At 40.2% G+C, this 21,173-nt stretch overlaps 1 protein-coding gene across 3 annotated transcripts in view; it reads left to right on the top strand.

Annotated features, from left to right (window-relative positions):
* lepr (leptin receptor) overlaps positions 1 to 16,386 on the top strand; it is a 31,930-nt gene extending 15,544 nt beyond the window's left edge. For all 3 annotated transcript variants that reach the window (XM_086089214.1, XM_086089215.1, XM_086089213.1), the window contains exons 4-21: positions 289 to 507; positions 1,908 to 2,037; positions 2,385 to 2,572; positions 2,650 to 2,795; positions 5,663 to 5,804; positions 6,763 to 6,923; positions 7,008 to 7,113; positions 7,635 to 7,734; positions 8,993 to 9,207; positions 9,486 to 9,640; positions 9,731 to 9,884; positions 11,318 to 11,400; positions 11,478 to 11,694; positions 12,928 to 13,134; positions 13,228 to 13,311; positions 13,398 to 13,491; positions 13,621 to 13,696; positions 14,899 to 16,386. In XM_086089214.1, coding sequence (XP_085945340.1) covers positions 289 to 507; positions 1,908 to 2,037; positions 2,385 to 2,572; positions 2,650 to 2,795; positions 5,663 to 5,804; positions 6,763 to 6,923; positions 7,008 to 7,113; positions 7,635 to 7,734; positions 8,993 to 9,207; positions 9,486 to 9,640; positions 9,731 to 9,884; positions 11,318 to 11,400; positions 11,478 to 11,694; positions 12,928 to 13,134; positions 13,228 to 13,311; positions 13,398 to 13,491; positions 13,621 to 13,696; positions 14,899 to 15,723 — 3,302 coding nt within the window. In that variant the 3' untranslated portion in view covers positions 15,724 to 16,386. The remainder of the gene's footprint in view (positions 1 to 288; positions 508 to 1,907; positions 2,038 to 2,384; positions 2,573 to 2,649; positions 2,796 to 5,662; positions 5,805 to 6,762; positions 6,924 to 7,007; positions 7,114 to 7,634; positions 7,735 to 8,992; positions 9,208 to 9,485; positions 9,641 to 9,730; positions 9,885 to 11,317; positions 11,401 to 11,477; positions 11,695 to 12,927; positions 13,135 to 13,227; positions 13,312 to 13,397; positions 13,492 to 13,620; positions 13,697 to 14,898) is intronic.
* Positions 16,387 to 21,173: the final 4,787 nt, after the last annotated feature.

The raw sequence follows: 21,173 nt of genomic DNA on the forward strand, positions 1-21,173 counted from the left end.
GGTTGAGAAGACAGATTTCCTCTGAGTCAGAATAACAAGAATAAAAAATAAAAAATACCAAAGGGAATCTGTTGTGCTCTGTCAGTGGTAAACAAGTGAGATCACTTTCACCTGAACACAATTAATAGTCAGTCACAACCTAATACAATACATGCCTCCTATCACTTTTCAAATCGTAGTATTGTCACTTTGTGCACTTCACAATTGCAAAACAAGAAACTCCGATTGACCGAACACTGTCAAAATGGATGTGCATTCTTGTTAACCGCATTGTCTCTCCACCACTAGAAACTGTGTGCTTGAAGTCTGAGGACGGAGCGGGACTCTTTTCAGGTGCGCTGGACTTGCCGTGGCAGGACCAAGTGTGCTATGACTCACCTTCGGAGCATGAGGCGGAGGCTGGCGGCACGCCCACACCTGAGAGAAACCGTTCTGAATCAATGCAACATCCTCACTGCTACTTACGGAGCATTTCAACTGGCTCAAGTCTTAATAAGGCCTCTGGCGGTAAAATACTTTTTGATGATCACGTTAGTACACAAGTGTAATTCCACACATTTTTCTATCATTCTGCTACTTGATACAATTTGTAGGATGTTAAACATTTTTGTGTGGAGCAGTTTTCTGTTTACTTCCATTATGAGATGTGATGATTCATTCAGTCAAGGCCAAACAGGAGCTCTTGATATAGCAAGTTAAAGGGCTTGATGATGCAACTCCTGCTCCTCCTCATTGGTATGTTGCAGCATGACGGCTGGGCCTGCCGCACATTTGCTTGTCACTGTCAAAGATCACTCCCACAGGCTCATTACACTTGATTGGCTTTTTATCTGGCATTCCCTGCAGACTGTGGTTAAGGTGGGTGACCACCACACTCTTGTGCTGTCATCCAAAACATCGCTATGATGAGATCAAGCCTTTTACTTGACAGGAGGAGGAAGAAAACTGCCCGTGACTGTTTCCTTTTGCGGAAATGATAAATAAATACTGTCATCATTGTTTACAAAATGATTGTGGCAGTAGGCCAATATTTATAAAATACATTGATATTAATTATGGGATATCATTAATCGGTGGTAAAGAGGATGATGCGTAATGTTGGCAGGTTTGCTGTGAAATCCATTGCAATAATCTGCTCGTCACCTTTCATCTTCTGACAGGGAAGATAAAACGAGAGCTCTGCAGCCCTGCTCTGCTCATATTTACCATCCAAGAAAATATTCTACCAGAAACAAATTCCTTGAAATTTCATGTGAAAAAATATATTTTTAAAAGTTCATGAGCTTTTTTCCAACAAATACATATTTTAATTATAATTTTACTTGTGTGTCTCGATAGCTTGTTTTGTTAGGATGGCTAATTGTTAGCCTCATAACTTTGATTTAAGTTGAAAATATTATTTGGTGCAACCATTTTAGAGTGTGTCCTAAATAAGATGTCCTAAATTGTAGATGTTAGTACAATTGCACATAATAATAAATAATAAAGACAATAAGTATTTAATGTGTTTTAATAATACATTGACTGTGCTGGCTCTGGTGAAATCCTTATCCTTCAATGACCATACATGTTTATTAAGAAATAACACAACAGGAAGTGTATCAAAAATATTTATTCCCCATGACATCATTGGCATTAAAATGGGCCTCACTTTAGGGATTTCCTAATGAACTAAGTTCTGAAAGTCTTGTCACATTTTTGTTTCTCAGAAAGCGTAAATAGGAAGTAGCGCTTTCATGTCAATATCTCGTTAATGTCTTGACAAGCACCAAATAGCTCTAAACTTCGGAGTTTCCAAATGAACTAAGTTCTGAAAGGCTTCAAACATTTCCTCAGAAAGTAACACTTTATTGGTGCTGCTTTGTAAGTTTCAGTCTCATGTGAATATAATGTTAATGTCTTGACAGGCACCTGTTTCAACATGCTGTGCAGGATTGCTGAAAACTGGGAAACTTTGACTTGTGATTTGGGGGTTGCCAGACTTCCTTTGGGCAGGCTGAACTCTGCTCTTATGGCAGTTCGCCTACAGCGCTTGATGTGAGTACAAAACTGTTTTTGTTTTATTCTTTTCATTTCCCACCGCGTGCGTGCATGTCCCTAAATTGTCGGTTCCCAATTTAGTATGCATTTGACGGTTGATCTGCTAATGGGAAGTCACTAAAGTTCACTCAGACCCCTGGCTATTTTCTGTGGGTGGACGTTATAAAACTGCTCTCCTCCTAATATGCTACAAAGAGTTTAAAAATGTCCAGAAGTTAACAAACAAGGTCAAAATGTAATTGAAATTTAAGTGAGGTGTCAAATGAAACTTTTTTTTGTGACTTGATTAAAAAATAAATAAAAACGCTCCACCAAAGTAGATTGTCTTTTGTCTCCATTTCCAGGTCCAACAAAAACGCCACAGAAGTCAACGACACAAATATGGAATCTTCTGAACCTGTTGTATGTAAAGCAAAGGATTCCTCCATGTGTTCGATTTCCATTGGCACTACAAGCGTTGTTACTGTTGTAACTGTCAACATATCTGGCTGTGAAGCTGGACCAATTCTGCTCAATGTACCAGCTCGCCCTCGTAAGAAAATAAATAAATACATCTAAACCATGTTTTTATGTGTTAATGTGTCCAACTGATTGTATTTTATCTTACAGTGAAACCCAGGACTCCTTTGAACCTCTCACATTTCCAGACCATCAAACCAGAACTGGTTTTACAGTGGGATGAGCCAAAATACCATGGTTCCGGTCCATTAAGATACGAGGTCCGATACTCAAATATCACTCATCGATCTTGGCAGGTGAATACTAATCCTTACTACACATTTTTTGTTTGTTAACATGTGTTGTGTATAAATGGTCATTTTTAATTGTACGACACCTAGACTCACATAGACAAAACCTACTGTAAGGTACTCAGGGTTTCCCCCAGAAAACGTTCTTAGCCTGGTGGTCCGGACTGGGGGGGGGGATAGAAAATATTCATACGTATCTGTTGAGAGCGGGGTGGGCGAACCGCCAGGCTTATAAAACCCTAGTCCATTGGGATCCAATGCAAACTTTAGACAAACTCTCATGGTACATACATAGGGAAGTTCCATAATTGGTTGCTGCGGTCTGAAAGTGCCTCAAAAAGCAGTGACAGTGACTGCTTACCCTTCATTCAGTGCTGTAGCCTTGTAGCATCTACGTACACATAGCTAGAAATAACCAAACTAAACACACATGCGGTTTGCTTATCCGATGGCGGCAGGGCTACTTTAGCTCCGGGTGCTGCACTATTATACCTCACCATCTCCACTTTACTTATTCTGTAATAAAAATGATCCAATTAACTATGGCCAGCAGCCACATGCAGACAAGTAAAGACAGGAGACACTCGTTCTGATGGCTGTGCAGTGAAAAAGCAACCTGACAGGGTTTCTGATTGGCCTAATTATTATAATTACAATTAAATAAAATATTTTTAATTGATAGCTGACGATGAAGTGACGCACGAGTCTCTACTGTTATTCATGCAGCAGGTCACAAGGTCGTCCACTTCAGTATTTACCTTTATGTAGAGTCTTACTTGCTGAGAGTCAGTCTAAAGAGCGTTTGCTACACCTGTTCAAATGTCTTCATTCAGGAGCGAAGCCCGATTCAATAATTTTGTGGTTTATTTGCATGCGTGTTTTTCAACCATTTAAGGTCAAATGAGGATTTTGTGTTGAAAATATAACTTAAATTAAAGGGGAAGTCAACCCAAAAAATTGTCTAGTTTACAATAATATGTTTTATTTTCCCCCACTGGACTAAACACAGCATTGTGATTAATATTATCTATGTGTAATTTGACATAAGCAGCAAAATCCACCCGTTTTTATCCATTTGGGGGCGGCCATTTTGCCACTTGGTGTCGACTGAAGATGACATCACAGTTGCTCAGGGCTCAGGTAATGACAAATCACCATGGTTATTACCTGAGCCCTGAGCAACTGTGATGTCATTTTCAGGCGACACCAAGTGGCAAAATGGCCGCCCTATGAGATGGATAAAAACGGGTGGATTTTTTCTGCTCATATTAAACAATCCAATATTAATCAGTTGTTAGTGGGGCTGGATAGAACATATTGTTGTAAAGAATTTGGGGGGGTGGGGGGGTATTTTCCTCTTAAAGGTCTCATATTATTCAACTTTTCAACATACTAAAATGGTTCTCAAACGTGTTAAAGACATGTCTGTGACATGCATTTGTCAAAATTGACTTTGGATCTAATATTTTTTGCTGTCCCTAAATCTGCTAAAAAACGCTCTGTTAAAAACAGCCTGTTGTAGGGGTGTGTCACTTTTATGTAAATAGCTGCACCAGGCCACGCCTAGGCCACACCCTTCTCTTTCGAAGGGGCAGTGATTTCGGTTATGGTAGCCATGTGCTAATGTTGTGAATGGAAACGACTGGCCATGGCAGCAGAAGAAAGGAAAAATACAGAGAACTATTTTAATATGTGGAAAAGTGGCATAACGTTTTACAATAAGAAAAAGTAGCATAACGTTACTACAGAGACTATGTTGTAGCGTTAGTTTGTGATTGTTTAGGCAATGGTATTTTGCCGTAACCGGCAAATCTCCCGCAAACGTTATTTTGTCGTAAATGTCTCCGATTTTCCGTGAATGCTTGTAGACATTTACAAGCGGTTATGAATAACACAAATGTGCACATTTAGACCACTGCACCGTCGCAACGTGCAAGCCGTCTCGTCGAGACCACTTTGCGGCCGGTTAGCATCACAAAGTCATGTCAACAAGGTGGCGAGTTACCAGTCACTGCAAATTAACCACCGCGGATTGTATCTTGACAAAACAATACGCAACCGCTTCGTATTATCCAACCACCGTCTGTTTTATCATAGCTGACCTCTTGTAGCCAAACAACCTCCACACGACAAATGTAGCTCCCACTTTAGGCACTATAAATACACCAGTAATATGGTTGAAGGTGCACATATCTTATTAGAAAGGATAGGAAAGAAGGCTAAATCAAAATTGTTAAACTTACATCTTTCCCGTTTGCAGTCGTGTCACAATGTTGGGACTGATCCATTATGTTTAAACGTGTTGCAAATCCAGCTCTGAACAGGCTTTCACTAACAAAACAGTCTTTTGAGAAATAATGTCGGTACACGTCCTTCAAAAATAAAAGTAATCCACTGTCTTCTCAAAGACTTGGGACGAAGGAAGCAACCACTTTTTCCTGATTATTGTTTCCCCTCTACACGGAGCATTTGCGAGCAGTTGAGAAAAAGAAAGGAGCATCCAGCTTCTCGAATTTCAGTGGGCGTGACAAACCTTTACCAGAGGTGGGGCCTCTAACCCAAGGGGGCTGGGTCGAGTGCACTTCCGTGTCTTTTTGACGTCACTAAGTCACGGAAGTTTAATCTGCCCGTTTGAAGCACACATTTTAGAAAGGAGGAGAAAGCAAAAGAAGTCGCGGATGGACTTTTTTCATACCTGGTTGGATTGTAGACAGGCCGGGGATGCATATCATTAATAGAAAACCCCACGAAAGTGCATTTTCATACTATGTGACCTTTAAAGGCCATAGGGAAAATATTGTTTTTATCAGAGTGAAGCCATCTGACATATTTCATCATGCAGGTGTTTTCTGACCTCTCCCTGCTGCTCACAGGTGGTGTCTACAGGGCTGGAGCGCAGACTGATTCTGGATATTGTGCCCCTTGTCAACTACACTGTGCAGGTTCACTGCTCTCACCTGCATGGACCTCCCTTGTGGAGCAACTGGAGTGAGCCGTATCACATCTACCTTGGCAGTAAGGAACACCTCTATGTGTTGTTTTGATGGAACTTGACATTCTAAATTGACGCCTTGAAATAATCATAATAAGTAATTTTTTCAGATTTTTCAGGAACCAAAAATATTAACCATTTGTATCATGAGGAGATGATTTAGTAAAAGTAAAATTTTTGCAAAAAAATGACGAGTAATTAGTTTAAGAGGGAGACGAAATGTGTTTTCCAAAGTAAAAGCAGATGTTTGTAAGTATCATATTTGCGGGGGTAAAAATCCCTCTGCTTTCATGGGAGACTACAGAAATCAAAGATTTTTACTGTAGAGAGGTTGAAATTCTATGGATTGGGACAATTTGGACTTCAACAAGGTCTCTAAAGGATAAATGGATTATCGAAATAGTTGTCAATTAATTTCATAATCAATGAGTTGTCAATTAATCATTGCATCTCTAGTCAGCTTTAGATTTGGCATGATAGGTTTGCTACCTTGTGCAAGTCATACCTGGCTAACATCTGTATAAACTCGACTGCGTCACGTCGCTCTAAAAAGATTCATTTCTGAATGCGTTGCATTAATCCAATGACCTCAATTATTTCCTAGGTAGCTCTCAAGCATTAAAAATGGCTAGCTGCTCATTAGCATTATTTTAATGCGAGACTCTTCATATTATGATCAGTTTCAACAGGCTGTAAAGGTCAACTTAACATAATAGACCTGCTACAAATCACACATCTTGGACTCATCTTAAAAGCATGTCCATGTTGTTTTAACCGACTTTTTCTAGTGGGGTAATAAAATTGCAATAAATAATTCATAAAGATTGCTATTAAAATATTAATGTTATACTATATAAATAGTATGTTAAAGAAAATTTACAGGTGCTCACCCTGCTTTTTACTATAATGTACTGTATAACCCAAAAAATAAAACATAACCGCAAATGTCAATTAAAAACTTCTTACATTGTGTCTGTTCAGTGGTGAGCTACATCCCTGAAAAGGTTTTGGCCCATCCGGGGGAGAACGTAAGTGTTTATTGTGTATTCAACAACCACAGCATCAATGCCAGCTCTGCCGTGTGGATGCTGAACTTCAAACAGCCTCTCTCGTCCAGCCACTATTACTCAATCAACCAACGGGTATGAGTGCACACTTACCTTCTTTGATTGGGTGTGCTATATTTCCAAAGTACTGTTGTCCTCACTGAATGTTGTCCAAACCAGGTCAGCCATGTCACAATACAGCCATCGGACTCGGGGATGTATGAGCTGCTGCAGTGTAGGGCTTCGAAGGAGTGGACCATTCCTTACAGCATCATCTATGTAGACGGTAAGCTGTAGTCATAAGCAACAGCAAATATAAATATACATTTTTAACATCTTAGTTTGGTATTCCTGATGTTCTCCCTGTGCTTGCATGGATTTTCATTTCGGTACTCTGGCTGTATCCCACATTCTAAAAGCATCCTTGTTAGATTAATTGAATACTATTAAGTGTGAATGTGAATGGTTGTTTGTCTGGTTATGCTATGTAACTAGTTTGCGACCAGTCCAGGGTGTACCCAAACTCTTGAACCAGTCAGCTAGGGTACTACAGCACACTTGAGAACCTGATGAGGATAAACTATTTAAAAAAAAAAAGAGCTGGATATGTATGTAATGTGAATATAAATTCTTCTCCTGCCTTCATCACTGTTGTTTTGAAAGTATTTGTTCCCTTTTCCTGCTGTTGACAAAGGCAGGAAAGAGAGTGGAGACATGTGACAATGTGGGCTTGAGTATCACAATGAAGCATGGGCTGCTGTTGTTTTCCCCATAACTTAAAAAATGTGCGAATTTCTGTTTTTGCAGGAGCCTCTATCGACATCAAATGTGAAACTGACGGTGAAATTGATGCTATGGACTGTAGCTGGAAAAACACTTCGTGGATCAAACAAAAATTCCAGTACACGTAGGTCATGATTTTTATTCAGGAGTTGTTAACTTTGGAGCACCCTCATATGTCCTCGTGCTAATGAATACTCAAATCAGGCCTTGTTATTATGCACAACTTCAATGAACACAGTGTACTGAATGAGACAATGCTCATTTGGGGCACTCCCTGGAAATACATGTGTCCAATCCTGCACAGCCAGAGGACGCCAGGAAGTTGCTCAACTTCTTTTTATTTTGTCCTCTTTTTTTCCTTTTTTTTTAACCTCGGAGCAATATATTAATCAGCACACAAGTCATTGAAAAGCAAAGCGTAATAGTTTGCATTCCTGTTGAGACATGTTTTATAACTGTTGTGCCACACTTTTTCTTCACGTCTGTTTTACAAGTTCTTATTGTAATATAACCAAAGCACATTTGATTTTCATTATCAACATTTTCTCCCCATGGAATAATTCAATGTAAACAATTAAAAAGGTTTCACCACTGTTTCTTTAAAGAGAATATTGCAAACATGAAATATCATACTTGTAACATTTAAATGAAATAGGGGTGTCAAAATGAGTGTTTAATTTTGAGTTAATGTATTTTTAATAATTTAGTTTATAATTTAAAAATATTAATAAATAAATAAAAATATTTATTTTTAATAATGTAATAATAATTTATTTTTTAATAATGAATTTATATTTTACTTGGAAAAAAGACTGTAATGGGGGAATTCCAGTTGCAATGCAGCAGGCATGTCCATGTTAAAATTTAGCAGTAATTAATTTGAATGCATATATTTGTGGAGTCTGGGATTAAGTTGTATTTTACTATTTTTTAAATGTGCAGAATTTTGCAAGTTACTTCATGTGAGATTAGATTAATAGAAAAAGAAAAATTTACTGAGCTGTCACCAATGTCTTACAAATGCAATTATGACATCTCGTAGCAGAAAAATAACCAACACAAATCAATATCACACTCATTTTTTACAGTATAGTACATCCTTTTAATTTTAACTCAATTTTATGAATTATTATGAAATAATTGTATCAATGACTAAAAGATGCAGCCATCTTTCTATTTTCCTCTATGTTAACAAGTGTAGGAAAACATATTTAAAAAATATATTTCATTGTACATTTATACCAGATATAAAATTTGCGCTTAATTGTGAGTTAACTATTGAAGTCATACGATTAATGACAATTTAAAATTTTTGTCAACTGGCACCCATAAAATGAAATATTTGATAGCTTTCCTAAACATCTCAAATGTCTTCTCCACAGATGGACTGACCTACCCTGTGATGTGATGGAGGAGAGAGAGAGAGAGGGTGAGAAAGTTGGCGAGGTGGGACCTGAATGTGTGCCGGTCCGATCCAAGCAACATGCCTGCACAATCCCGGATATACGGAGGAATTGCTACAAATTGTGGCTGGAGATGCTGTCCCATCAGGGCCCTATCAGATCCAAACCCATCTACATATCACCTCTCGACCATGGTAACATCCCAATATTTTGTTATACTATGCAGTCCTAAACGTGGCTTGTTGCATAAACTGATGAAGTCTGCTGTCCAGTGTGGATTGATTAAATGCCCTCAGAACCAGGGCTGGACTGGCACAAAATTCTGACTGAAATTAAGAAAAATTATCATTAAATGTCTCTCCATCGGCCCCAAAAGACGCTGGCCCACCAGGCATCTGCCCTATAATCCAGATGGCCAGTCCAGCCCTACTCCAAACTAACATGGTTTGTTCCTTCATTGTCTGACTTGCAGTAAAGCCCCACAAACCATCGAATGTGAAGGCAGTGAATCTGAGAAGTGGCTTCCTGAGAATCACGTGGGAGCCTCCATTTTTGCCTGTGCAAGGCGTCCAGTATGAGTTCCGTTATCACGCTCCTTCTACCATCAGAGCTCAGCCAGATTGGAAGGTGAGTTATTTTTGGACAATTGAAAATAGCAAAATGAGTTTGATTACTGAAACACATTTTCACATTACATATTATTCTTACTCAATGCAGCTCAGTAATCCAGTGTGGGTACCGTTGGCGGAGATTCCGATCCCGGACATGTGCCAAGTTTTTGCCGTTCAGGTGAGGTGCATGCCCGCCAACCCTACTGGCTACTGGAGCGAATGGAGCGACTTGGTCTACTCAGAACCCCAAAACAGTCGAGGTAACACATCATTGTTATCACCTCCCTTACAAGATTTCACACTTTCCAAAATTGTATCAACCTATTGCATTATTATGTTTACATTAGCTGTCAAACGAATACATTTTTAATCAGATTAATCACATCTTAGAATTTTGATAAATCATGATTAATCGCTTAATTAAAAAGGCTTTGGGGGCCGCAGTATAGAGCAGTGCTGCGATCCCCTGTCCGTGTCCCCCCCCTATCTATTTTTTTTAATGCACCACATACACTCAGTAACATGCTTGGGTGGCGGGTGGATCGGAGCGTGGGAATATCATTTCCATCGGCTCCGGTTCACCTGCTCCTAATTTTAATGCACCACACACACACACTTGTATATACACTGGGTGGGGTCACATTCACGGTTTAGGGGTAGAGTTCGCCAGTCTGCGAGCTGGCGGACTCAGTAACAGGGGTTAATTTTCACAAAGAACGCTGGGGTGACGACCGGGGCCTTCCCCCGCTGGGCCTGGGGTTCGGGGGTGTCGGCCGCCCTCCGGTGCCCCCATCTCCCCCTTCTGCCCCCGGTGTTCCGTCCTTCCACACGGCGGCGGGTGGGGTGGGCGCGGCTGCCCTCTCCGCTCCGCTGTCCGGCCCCTCTTCGGCGCCGGTGCCTGGGTGCGGGTGGTCCCCGGGGGTCGGGGGTTGGGGGGCTGCCGGTTGGTCGGGGTGGTGTCAGGGAGGGGGCTTTGTTGGGGGGGGGGGGCGGCTTTGTTGGGGGTGGGGGGTGTCTGGGGGATTGGGGACGTGGGGGCGGCTGGGGCTGGGTTGGGGTGGGTGGCGGGGGTGGATGGGGGGCGGGGGTCGTGGGGGGTGCGGGGGTTGGGGGCCGGTGGGGTGCCTGGTGGGCCTGCAGTGCCCCGTCCTGCTGCGTTGGGCCGGGGGCGCGGGCCGTGTTGGGGCGGGGGGCGCTCCTGCTCCTGGGTTTGCTCTCCGGCCGGTGGCCCTGGCGGGGCCCGGGGGTCGTCCTTTGGCGCTGCCGCGGCCTGGGGGGCCCTGAGGTGTTGTGCTTGCTCTGTTCCGGCGGGGGTCGACGGCTCCCCTCTTTGGTGGAGATTTTCATGCATGCCAGATCCACCACACCAGCATCTACCGAAACTCAGACACAATCTGTTTGAAAAATGACCCTAATAGCTTGACATAAATAAATATGCTGAATGTCATACGCAAACATTTATTAAATGCTTTACTTTAATGCATGTAGTTATGTTTATTGCTCAAACACAACCTGTGCTACCGTTAACGTAATCATCCGCTGTCAGGTAAAGGATCATTTGCGGTCAAAATTATTGTGATTAATCTGCGTTAATATATGATTAATGCGATATTTTTTTGTGATTAATTCATTAGTTAACGCTTTAACTTTGACAGCACTAATTCCTATCTTTACCTTGGTGCTCTTCCCGCAGCTCCAGAACATGGCCCTGATTTTTGGAGAATTCTTGAAGATGATCAGCTCACAAACTCAACGAATGTTACTCTGCTGATTGCGGTATAAAAGCACACGATGAACATAGCCAGTCTATAGTCGATGCATGACAAATTTATGTCTTGATTTGCTGTTTCTAGCATCTTTCAACAGTGAGCCACTCCTACTGCATTAATGGATACTATATAGTCCGGCACCAGACTTCAAGCAGTATTGTGACGAGGGAGAAGATTGAGCTGGTGTCCTCCTACAGCTTTGAGTGGAATCGAGGTCTCCAAAGTGTGACAGTGGAAGCCTACAACAGCCTTGGGAGTTCCAGAAAAAACTTTAACATGACACTGGGGAGACGACCTAAACGTGAGTGCTCAACGACTCTAACCATACATCCCGTAGTCTTTGTATTATTTAATGGCCACTCGGCACAGAAAGAATTCAATCTAAATTGGCTATTTTTTTCTCAGTTTAACAACTAATGTCATTTCAGAAAAGTGAATTCAACAATTATAATGCCCTGTTTAGACTAGTGGGAGTGCATAGAACAAATTATTGGAAAGAAGACGTTTGACTTGCATTAAAGCTTTTTATTTTTTTATTTTTTTATTATTGTGCTTGAAATGTCAGGATTGTCTTTTCTGGCATTCTCCCACCAACTGTCATCTACGCACAATCATGCTAGATACGCACTATAGGTGGAACAAGCCTACCATGTGGGCGTGTCCTGTCAAATCTGGCCTTGAGCATTCAGTATTGTCCTGTCAGCTTTTTTCCTCTGATGCACATGAAAGGCTGCTGTAAATCACGCGCCTTGAAATGGGGAGGCATTGCTCACTGGTAGAGTGGTTGTCGCCCCGCCCGGAGGTTGAGGGTTCAGTCCTCCGCCCTTGTCATCATGTCGAAGTGTCCTTGAGCAAGACACTGAACTCATTTAGCCATTTAGCATTAGAAACATCAATATTGCACTTGATGCATACGGATACAATCTACACTGTAACGCTGTACGTACCAATAATATTGTAAAACAGACTTCCAGGAAGCTATCAAATACTGTTTATTTTAAGATACCACTACCAGTTTTTCTTCTTTTTTTTTTGTCCTTTTTTTTTATGTCTCATGCATTGTGCCAACAATGACTTGACTCTTACTCTTGCTTCTTCAAATAACAAGCTATATGATTTTTTTTTAATTCAACACTGGGATCCCCAACCACTGTGGAAGCACAGACTGCATTAAAAAAAAAAAAAAGTTGAGTTCAGCTATTAGCATTTTATTGACAAAGTACATTTGTGCTAGCTGACTTTTTTTTCTGCTTCTTACAATGCTCACCGACAACTGCGAGGAGCGAGGAGGAGAGATTAAAAGACAATCTTTAAAAAAGGATGATCCAAGATGGGAACAAGCGCAGGGCTCGGATCCAATGATGTAGAAAAGTGGATATTAGCTAGAGTGGTTTTCAATTGTGTGTTAATTAGAAGCAGCCCTCTATAAAACTTGTACAGTCTGTGCTTATGTGGTTGTTTAACTTTATTGGAAAGTGAGCTAGTGAGTATTTTATAGTTGTTTCGACACTGCTCTGTCTTGTGTGCACATCAGGTCGGAGCGTGCGTTCTTTCCACGTGCTGCTTATCAACAGCACTTGTGCGTCTCTGCATTGGAGCCTGCTGGACAACAGCTCTGCTCCACTCTTCATGGTGCTAGAGTGGGCACCACAGCGGCGAGATGATTCTGATTCCAGCCAAGTTCAGAGTGGGCGCACGTGGGCCAGGCTACCCTTCACTGGCCGTTCTGTCCACCTCAAAGGTAAACAGGACATCTGTGCTTCATTTTCTCCACATCACTGTTAATAGAGGCTCAGTAGGACAAACTAACATCAAACTTGATCTTTGGTTTCAGGGGATTTTTCGGCATCCGAGGAGTATAGCTTCTACTTATATCCTATGTTTTCTGAGGGAGATGGAGTGTCTGTCTTCACAATAGGTATGCAAGCTATTAAAAAGCATTTTTGGGCCATTGTATTGCTATCCCTTGCAAAACTCCTGTTGTGTCTGTCCCACATAACGTAGCCACCAGAGGAGACCCTGCAGCCTACACAACGTTGCTGATTATTGCCCTCCTCTCCATCGTCCTCTTCATCACACTGGTCCTCTCACAAAACCAGTAAGTGTAGCTTTCTGGCTTCATGGATGACCAGCTTCACCATTATTATTTTTTTGCTCATGTATGAATGTTAATGGGAGTGCTATAGAGATCTAACATATCCTCAAACCAGCTGTACTTCATTGTCAGGATGAAAAGGTTTGTGTGGAAGGACGTACCCAACCCAAAGAAATGCTCCTGGGCAAAAGGACTCAACTTCAAGAAGGTAAAATAATACCTGCAAACTTTCATGTATCCATTTTCTTTCACTCCTGCTGGTGAACTGCAGACTGTCGCGGCTAATTTTGGGCAACCCTTGACTGACAGCTGTCAATCACAGCTTGGCTGACAGACAATCATTCACACTTAACTTCACACTGTTAACCCTAATAAATTAGCAGAACTAAACAAAAAAAATGTTTAAGTGAGGTAATCGGTTGCCTCACTTTTTTGTTGTTGTTGATTAACTCAATAGTTAAAGTTTTCCAGAACTTGAATGGTTTGATGACACCCAACTTAATTTTTTTGATACATAGTTACTTAAAAGCTTTCTGTTACAGCAACTCAGTTATTCTCAGGTACTAATTTATAAATGTTAGTTTTAAAACTACTGGATTAAGTTAACAGAAGTCCAAACAATAAGTACAAGATGTCCTCACGAGGGTCACAGGAATGCTGGAGCCTATCCCAGCTATCTTGGGGAAGTAGGCGGGATACACCCTGAACTGGTTGCCAGCCATTCGAATGGTACACACAGACAAACAACTCAGAGTGTTCAATTAACCTACCATGCATATTTTTCGGAATGTGGGAGGAAACTGGAGTACCCAGAGAAAATCCATTCAGGAAGGTGGAGAACATGTAACCTCCACCCAGGAAGTCCGAAGGACCGGATTCAGTCTCACGACCTCTGCACTGGGAGGAAGACATGCTAACCAGTCGGCTACCAGGCCGCCTGCTATGAGGATTAATCTGATTCATTTTTGAGGGCAGAAACAGTTGTGGTTGCTATTTTCATTTTCTAACATAAGTTTTATTTGTAGTATGTACTATATAAAATTACTTTTATTTGTAAATATTACCTTTTTTCGAAACAATAAAAGCAAGATTGTATCACAAAATAACAAAATGTTAAGTATAATTTATGATTTTAAGTTATCCATACCCCAAAACTACTATAGTTCAATTTAATTAAAAATGATTAGTACAAATTACTCACAAAAGCAAAAGTTACGCATTGTAGTAATTTTTGTAAAACTTTGAGTATTGTGTTCTTGATCTATCTGATGTTCGGGTTTACAGTGCGCGTTTTAATTTCAAGTATTCAGGACATTTTGGGAATGCAGGTCTCTGGAAGGAATAATGATTGAAAGACAGTAGTTTAGAGAAATCAAGCAGTCACGTTTTTATTTTCTATTGTTGCTGCAGGCTGACACCTTCCACGAGCTGTTCCGGGCCTCAGATGTACTGCCAGCCTGGCCGCTGCTGCTCCCCTCTGAGAACATTTCCAAAGTGGTCATCATGGAAAAGGCGAACATGTCAGTTCTCAGCACGACTTTAGTCCGAAACCCACTTATTTCCCCAACTCCCGATGCACTGTGCCTTCCTTCATTTCTTGAGGGCAACCAAAACATAGCAGTGGGCAGCGAGGCTCGTTTGGGTGGCATCCCCCACTCAGTCCTCAATTTGGATATTCTTACCACACCCAGCCCGCGGCTAGATGAGCTGCAGCTCGTTGATCCCTCACCGAGCATCATGGAGAATTCAGCCCAGTCTTCAGTAACTTATTCCACAGTGCTGCTTTCTAAGCCGAAGCAGGAGCAACAGTCCATTCACCTGTCCGACCGGGACGGCAGCGGCAGCAGCTCCAGCGACGAAGGCAATTTCTCTGCCAACAACTCTGACATTTCCGGCTCTTTCCCCGGCGGCCTGTGGGAGCTGGAGAGCTGCCATGGCGGAGAAATGGACGACCCGCGTCGATCCTGCTCCTACAACTCAGTGGAGGAACTTTCTGAAACGTCAGATCAAGAAGATGCCACAGAAGATAAAGACTTGTTCTATCTTGGCATGGGTGAGGGAGAGGCTGAGCAGAAAGAAGAGTTGCTGAAAAGTGTTATTTTGAACAGAGATGCCTGCTCCGTCGAGTCGCACCTTAAGCCCGCTGAACTGGTTTCCACATCCATGTGTGACTTATCACCACTCTACATGCCCCAGTTCAGGACTACTCCGTACATTAGGCAAATGCCAGATTGAAAAACCTCATGTGATTGCACATTAGATTGCTTGTATTGTGAACTGCATCGTCACTAAAGACTTTCAAATGGAAATCAGTTCCTGCAGACTAAAATTGACATTGAATGTCAAAAAGCTTCAAATGGTGTGTAACTCCAAAGTGATGTTCATCAATGCTGCTATTTTGTTGTTTAGTGTGAGGTAATGACACTCGCAATAGGCAATTTGTATTTGATTGTGCACATACAGTACATCCAAGTTGTGGCCCAGCCAAACTGCTTCTTGGCAGTTATGTTACAATGGTTACTGATGAGGTTATGTGAGCTCAGGTAATGTTCTGAATAAAACATAATAGGAAGAGAATATTTAACAGAGAGAACTGAATGCATTTAATAGAATATTTGGTTACTACTCTTGTCAAACAGCTTTTATGTGACAGATGTGATTGTACGCTGCCATCTCTTGTACATAAAACTGCACTGAGATCTATAGAACAGCTATGTGGAAAACATCTGCCTTTATTAATACAATCAAATCATTACGTTGTTATGATTATGTGTCCAGTGAGTGTAAATCTGAAAACAGTCAATGAAAATTCTGAAATATGATGAATAACTGTTGTTGCACATTGATATTTTTTTGTCTATTTTTCATGGTGAATATAAATTATTTGTTATTATTAGACTCATGTGTGTTTCTTAATTAAGAGCACGGTTTCAACTGTTTGCAAAAACACCGTTTATTTGAAATGGAATTTGATACATATTAATACTGTATAAATCAAAAAATCCCATGGTTACACCATAACATTTGTGTTTAAAACGTGTAACACGTAAAAAGACATGCTCTGTCTTTCATGTCGCTCAGTGGGGCGTTGGAAGGCACTTGCCAATAAGCCATAGTACTGAGACTACTCAACAATCGTAATATGTCTCCCCTTTGTGGCTGCAATTGGTAAATACAATGATCGAGTGCAAGTTTTTTGTTTTTTATCCTACTAACACTAACACCCAACATTTAAAGAACATTAGTATTTAGTTATTTAAAGGCATCCAAATTTCGTGCGCGTCCCAACGTTAAACGCCAAACAGTGTCGTACAACTTAACAACATCACATACGTGGACAGAATTGTTGGTACCCCTCTGTTCCATTTAACGGGTCAGTGTGTACTATTTGGTGACATCTAGTGGTGAAGTAATAATGCATTTATTTTTAAAACCCACTATTACTTTCAATAACATAATTTTGTTTATAAATTATCGTAGGTCTAGTAATCGTAATTATATCACACTGGTTGTGGTTGTGCCTCACTTTACAGAGGCATATGTTTCATTACTATGTTTCTGCTACGGATACATGAAGCCGAAGAAGAAGAATTTCGTGAAGGTAGTTATGCTGCATTCGAGGAAGGTCGGAAATTTGTAAAATCCCAGTTGGATTTTCCCATTTCTGACCTGAAAGCGTTCGAGGCGAAAGTAAAGAAATAAAATGGCGAATAGTGATAAATTGTTTTTTGTTTGGGTCCTCAAAACACATTATTACCTCCAGCAAATTTGCCTTGTCACAATAAATCAAATAGAAGAGGAACAATGATGAATAAGGTAAATATTATGCATTTATTTTACTTATTTTTTAAGCATTCCATACAGTTCAATAATTCACCGTATAATTTGATGCAGGGAGATAGTGGCATACTGTCACGTACATTGTGCTACGCCACGTGACGTTATGTCAAATATTTATAAATGAAGCAAGCTATCTAGTTTTATACTTGAGTAAAGTGTGTTTTATCATTCACGGTATGTATTTCCATAGGGTCACCATTGTAGTGTGACATCACATTGAAATTGGTTGGCGAATTCGGGTTTGTTTTCTCTCCCCGACTTCGCAAGTGGGATTTCCGAGTTCAAGGGGGCGTTCCCGTACAAATCTTCAAAATGAGCATAAGCACAATGAAATTCATGCTGGAATCATCTTCAGGATGCTAAAATACACTAAATACAGCAAAAATCTTGAGTCTACAACGTTTAGTTTAGGTGTGAGAGCCAAAATGAACTTTTTATTGCTTTAAATGCGTTTTCAGCCCGATTGTACACTTCAGGTGAAACTCAAAATCTTCAAAATGAGCATAAGCACAATGAAATTAATGCTGGAATCATCTTCAGGATGCTAAAATACACTAAATACATCAGAAAGTTTGAGTCTACAACGTTTAGTTAAGGTGTGAGAGCCAAAAATGAACTTTTTATTGCTTTAAATGCATTTTCAGCCCGATTGTACACTTCAGGTGAAACTGTCAAAATCTTCAAAATGAGCATAAGCACAATGAAATTCATGCTGGAATCATCTTCAGGATGCTAAAATACACTGAATACAGCAACATTTTTGAGTCTATAACATTTAGTTTAGGTGTGAGAGCCAAAATGAACTTTTTATTGCTTTAAATGCGTTTTCAGCCCGATTTTACACTTCAGGTGAAACTGTCAAAATCTTCAAAATGAGCATAAGCACAATAAAAGTAATCTTGGAATCATCTTCAGGATGCTAAAATACACTAATGACAGCAACAACTTTGAGTCTACAACGTTTAGTTTAGGTGTGAGAGCCAAAATGAACTTTTTATTGCTTTAAACGCGTTTTCAGCCCCTGATTGTACACTTCAGGTGAAACTGTCAAAATCTTCAAAATGAACATAAGCACAATGAAATTAATGCTGGAATCACCTTCAGGATGCTAAAATACACTGAATGCAGCACACATTTTGAGTCTACAACGTTTAGTTAAGGTGTGAGAGCCAAAAGGAACTTTTTATTGCTTTAAATGCATTTTCAGCCCGATTGTACACTTCAGGTGAAACTGTCAAAATCTTCAAAACGAGCATAAGCACAATGAAATTCATGCTGGAATCATCTTCAGGATGCTAAAATACACTGAATACAGCAACATTTTTGAGTCTATAACGTTTAGTTTAGGTGTGAGAGCCAAAATGAACTTTTTATTGCTTTAAATGCGTTTTCAGCCCGATTTTACACTTCAGGTGAAACTGTCAAAATCTTCAAAATGAGCATAAGCACAATAAAAGTAATCTTGGAATCATCTTCAGGATGCTAAAATACACTAATGACAGCAACAACTTTGAGTCTACAACGTTTAGTTTAGGTGTGAGAGCCAAAATGAACTTTTTATTGCTTTAAACGCGTTTTCAGCCCCTGATTGTACACTTCAGGTGAAACTGTCAAAATCTTCAAAATGAACATAAGCACAATGAAATTAATGCTGGAATCACCTTCAGGATGCTAAAATACACTGAATACAGCACACATTTTGAGTCTACAACGTTTAGTTAAGGTGTGAGAGCCAAAATGAACTTTTTATTGCTTTAAATGCATTTTCAGCCCGATTGTACACTTCAGGTGAAACTGTCAAAATCTTCAAAATGAGCATAAGCACAATGAAATTCATGCTGGAATCATCTTCAGGATGCTAAAATATACTAATGACAGCAATTTTTTTTAATCTACAACATTTAGTTAAGGTGTGAGAGCCAAAATGAACTTTTTATTGCTTTAAAGAATGCAATGTTAACATGATCTGCAATAAATTTGCTAAAACAATCTATTGACTGAATGATGCATGGCAACTATTGTACTGTGCTTGTGTGTGGTTTATTGAGCCGGATCCACAGCATAGCAAAAACAGACACTATTACTTATCTTGCAGGTCCTTCCTTCCACGAAGTCTTCAATTTACTTTAGTTTCCTTTTGACTCGAAAATAGAAGTTCTTAACTCTTTGACCGCCAAAAACGTTTAGTAAAATCCAAATGAGCACCACCAAAGACGTTAAAAGACGTTCATTATGTTTTGTGTAGTTGAAACATCCACACAATTGTAAATAGTACCACAGTTGCACAGATTTGTAAATAGTTTGCCAAATTGTTTTGTCAAATTGTTACACTGTTGAATGTAAATAAACGTATTTTGCTATGCAAAAACACTTTTTCATTGTTGGTGGTAGTGTTTTACAGAAGTAAAGCACTGTTTAGGTGTTTGTGGCATCATTCATGGAAAAAAAAAGAGAGTGCATGAAATAATATCGTTTCACTAAAAGCTTGATTTCTCCGTATTTTGGTCCAAAACCTATTTTCTATTGTTGATTACTGAAAAACGGAATAAGGTAGAAACAAACTTTTTTTTCTGATGAAAGATGAGAGTTCAATCTTTCATTTGGTAGTATCTGTGTTTCCATAGTCCAAACACAACATTTTCTGTGGACCTTGAAAGATCAGTCAAAATGCTTAAATCAGCTGGCACCCACACATCCTCTTTTCTGAAAATGCTTGGCAGTCAAAGAGTTAAATATAAGTTTGTTTCGAGAAAAAAAAAGTCACTATGAGTCTTGCTGCTCTAGTATAGCGTGCTTCCACAAAATTCCCTTAGGCCAATTAATATTAGTTTGCACTTGGCATTCAACAAATGGACATGTGTATACATGTAGTCAATGGTGCTATGTGTTACTGTAAACATGTGGAAGAAGGCCCTTACTACTGTTCTTAATTGTTGACATGTACATTGACATCTGCTTGCATAAACACCGAGTGAAATCATTAATCAGGAGTGATGCATTCAAGCAATGAACATATGAACAGTGACTGAAAAGTTTGCAGCTAGAATGTTCAGCAAGACAGGCATTATTTGAAAGAGCTTTTGTTGGCCCCAAAAAGTGGACATATCCAGGGGAAAAGAGTTGAGTTGATAAAATAAACTGTCCAATGAAAAACGCTTGGACCTTGAAAGATCAGTCAAAATGCTTAAATCAGCTGGCACCCACATATCCTCTTTTCTGAAAATGCTTGGCAGTCAAAGAGTTAATTTCTTTGAGTGAAGGTACATTTGTAGCCGATTTTTGGCGCCCTCTAGAGTCCACTGCACCTTTAGCAGCTGCGTTTCTGGCCTAATGGGTGAGCCATCCTAGACCCGTTTTAAGGTGCTAAGGTGTCCAAATGAAATTTTGATGCACTAAACTTATGTTTGACTATTTTTTTTAATACAACAAATAGGAAGTACAAAAACTATGGTCAAGTAGAAACAGCATCGCTGGCTTGTACCTCTGTCTCCCACTGTAGCACAAGGATAGAATTTATAGTACAGATTAGAAGCCTGATTAATCTATGGAAAACGTTTTTGTGCATTACTTGCCAGTTGCCACCACAGTCCAAAAAAAGTTCTTGTGCATTTGCATATTGCAGCCACGAGGAGGCAGAATAGCAGTCTCGGTTGGCTGAGTCGACCTCACTAGCTCACTGACTTGGCTTACTCGTGTTCACCATAGAAGGACATGATGGTGCAAAGAGCAACTGGCTCTGGCAAAGACGGCGTAAATCATGCCATACGAGGTTCAGATATGGTTATGGAAAGAAAGTCTCAGAGACTTTGGGTTTGTTATTATTACACAGTGACAGGCAGCCATGA

This window comes from Leptonotus elevatus, chromosome 11 (genome assembly GCF_054856555.1).
Source record: "Leptonotus elevatus isolate MCC_2025b chromosome 11, RoL_Lele_1.0, whole genome shotgun sequence".
Taxonomy (NCBI): domain Eukaryota; kingdom Metazoa; phylum Chordata; class Actinopteri; order Syngnathiformes; family Syngnathidae; genus Leptonotus; species Leptonotus elevatus.